This window comes from Vigna unguiculata, chromosome 8 (assembly GCF_004118075.2).
Source record: "Vigna unguiculata cultivar IT97K-499-35 chromosome 8, ASM411807v1, whole genome shotgun sequence".
NCBI lineage: Eukaryota > Viridiplantae > Streptophyta > Magnoliopsida > Fabales > Fabaceae > Vigna > Vigna unguiculata.
The window spans coordinates 32,978,648-32,981,844 of record NC_040286.1 but is presented as its reverse complement, the minus strand read 5'-3'; the positions used below and the strand labels follow the sequence as shown (position 1 = coordinate 32,981,844).

General features: G+C 38.5%; 1 protein-coding gene across 1 annotated transcript; it reads left to right on the top strand.

The window, feature by feature from the left end:
* Positions 1-1,566, top strand: LOC114194353 (probable aquaporin PIP-type 7a). The gene is made up of 4 exons (XM_028084518.1): positions 1-408; positions 502-800; positions 895-1,035; positions 1,149-1,566. The coding sequence occupies exons 1-4, from the start codon at positions 72-74 to the stop codon at positions 1,239-1,241; spliced, it is 870 nt and encodes a 289-aa protein (XP_027940319.1). The 5' UTR covers positions 1-71; the 3' UTR covers positions 1,242-1,566.
* Positions 1,567-3,197: the final 1,631 nt, after the last annotated feature.

The following is a 3,197-nucleotide window of genomic DNA, read 5'->3' as shown; positions in this document are numbered from 1 at the left end:
CCTTACCCTATCACACTCACGCACTCACAACTCACAGGAATCCGAGGCAAGAACAGGGAGAAGAAAAAAACATGGAGGGGAAGGAGCAGGATGTGTCGTTGGGAGCGAACAAGTTCCCGGAGAGACAACCGATTGGTACGGCGGCGCAGAGCCAAGACGACGGCAAGGACTACCAGGAGCCACCGCCAGCGCCGCTTTTTGAGCCCTCAGAGCTTACTTCATGGTCCTTCTACAGAGCAGGGATAGCAGAGTTTGTAGCAACTTTTCTGTTTCTCTACATCACCATCTTAACCGTCATGGGCGTCCTCAGGTCTCCCACCAAGTGCCAATCCGTTGGTATTCAAGGAATCGCTTGGGCCTTCGGTGGCATGATCTTCGCCCTCGTTTACTGCACCGCCGGAATCTCAGGTTCATTTTTTTTTCTCAACATCTCAGGAAAAAAATCCTTTTTTTTTAGTTGTTAAAGATAAACAACGTTGTTTGTTTGTGTTTGTGGTGCAGGTGGTCACATAAACCCTGCGGTTACCTTTGGGCTGTTCTTGGCAAGGAAATTGTCGTTGACCAGAGCGTTGTTCTACATAGTGATGCAAGTGTTGGGTGCTATCGCTGGCGCCGGAGTGGTGAAGGGTTTCGAGGGAAAAACCAGATACGGTGCATTGAACGGTGGTGCCAACTTTGTTGCCCCAGGTTACACAAAAGGTGACGGACTTGGTGCTGAAATTGTCGGCACCTTCATCCTTGTTTACACCGTTTTCTCAGCCACCGATGCCAAACGTAGCGCCAGAGACTCTCACGTCCCCGTAAGCGTCTACCTCTTTCTTCCTCTTAATTAATAGAAGTACACAAGTCTGGTGGAGCTAACTAATTGTGTGGTTTGGTTGAATACGTAACTAGATTCTGGCACCTTTACCAATTGGGTTCGCTGTGTTCTTGGTTCACTTGGCCACCATCCCCATCACCGGAACCGGTATCAACCCTGCTCGTAGTCTCGGCGCTGCCATCATCTTCAACAAAGACCTTGGCTGGGACGATCACGTGAGATATTTAATTTCATTCTTTCTTTCTGTTCGGCCAATTTTAGGGTTTTCGGGAAAACCAATCTCGACCGTCTGATCTCTGACGCTAATTGATTGTCTCTTTTTGTGCAGTGGATCTTCTGGGTGGGACCATTCATCGGTGCGGCTCTCGCTGCCCTCTACCACCAGGTCGTAATCCGCGCCATTCCCTTCAAGTCCAAGTGATTGAATCGAACGGTTCATGGTTAATGGTTAACCAATCAAGCAATGTTTGTGGGTTTTTCGGTTTCATTTTATCCAATGATCTGTTTTATCTTTTTTTTTCTTTTAATTTAAAGTGTTGTATTTTGTATGTAAAGATGTAAACTTATGATTATTATTAGGTGGTGCATGTGTCGCGTAATGGGCCAAGTTATCCTCCGCTTTTAAGTTGGAAGAGGCCCAGCGCATGTGTGATGTACGGCTGTGATTGTGTATTATTATGCAAAATCAAAAATAACACCAGAGTCATTTATGCATCTTTTATAATATTATTTTTATTTTTGGTGTCCTCCCTGTAATTTTTGTCCTCTTCCCTGAAATATAAGTGAAGGTTGGGTTTCTTTATCCACGCCTGTGGCCGTTATTAGTAGCCAGGGATAATGAAAAATGCATGGAGTGAAGTTGTGAAAAGAGTGGGGTTGGAAAGTAGGTGTGTGTGGGTGGGTGGTGCTGTCTATTGCCTAAGCTGGGACCACTTTCCTCGTCAATAATGCTCATTCGGTAGTGTTGTCTATTTAATAATGATTTCTGATCATAGCCCAGAGAAAAATAAATAAATAATGTACATTATTTTTGTTTTTTATTAAATAAACTTAGGATAAGCTTCATCTTGCCAACGGGATAGTATTTTCTTCTAGTTACTTCCATGGAACCCTTCCCTCTAGAGACGTGGCACGCGTGAGGAGCATCGGAGAAGAAAGCGTTAATAATGTGACACGTGTATCGTTGCTTTTGTTTATCGAAAGAAAAGAAAGTGATTTTATGGTTTTTTAATTGTCTTCACGGATTCGTGAGCAAGAGAAGGGATAAGGATTTGGGGACATGGTATCGTCTTCTTCTGAGAGGTTTAATTTCGTGTTTTGCAATTTAGCAAACATCCAATTTCGCTCCTTCCAACATTCTTTTAGTGATCCGACTAACACCGTTGGATTAAATCTAATGGTGGGAAATGATTCGGAACCCATGGTACCCGATTCATCTTGCCTTATGCCAATTCTATCTTTGATGCGACTGTTATCTAACATTTTACCGTACCGTGTTACTTCAATTGTTTTTTATATGACTTTTACATCGTATTAACTAAGTATTATGTTTTTTTGTTTGTTTTTGTAATTAATCTTTAAAGACATGATTTGGTTATTTTAATAATTAAATCATTTAAAGTGTAAAATAACTAAATGTAAACAACTTAAAACATAAATTTTACTATACCTTTTTATTTTTTATCAATAATTTAATACGTAAATTATTTAAAATGTATGTATAAATTAAAGTATAAAATAATGGAGGCAAAGTTTTCCTAAATTTAATAAAATCCAATGAAAATAAGAATGTATATTAAAAACTTAAATTCACCTTGGTCTTGTTCCGAATCCTTGTAGAGAATAATTGAATGAGCTAAATCTGCCTACTTACTTATTGTATGACTGATATTTTTTAATAAATAACTCCAACTCATCGATAATTCGCCTTAGAACTCTATACGCTTAAATTCATATTTAAATAGAATTGATTGTCCAATTAGTAAAATATTGAAAGAAAAAAAAGAACTGCGGTTGCATTACTTAAATAGCAATGATGTCCAATTACATTAAAATAAAAATGTATTCACGGGTCCATTCTGAAGCCATAACCACAAGTTATACGAATGGGGTAAAAGAAAAACAATAAAAAAGACTTGAATTGAAATGATAAATGTCTCGATTGCATATTTCTTTATGTTACCAAACAAGTAAGATAAGATGTCTATTTCGATCTCTCGTCATTCACCTTACTTATGTCATTTTATTATTTCCTAAGGAATCACTCTCCTTCCTTTCACAATCCTATTTACAAAATATTTCACCAATATTTCTTACTATTTTTAATAACTTATTTATCGGAAGTGTTCACTCACTATCTATTATATATATTTCATTT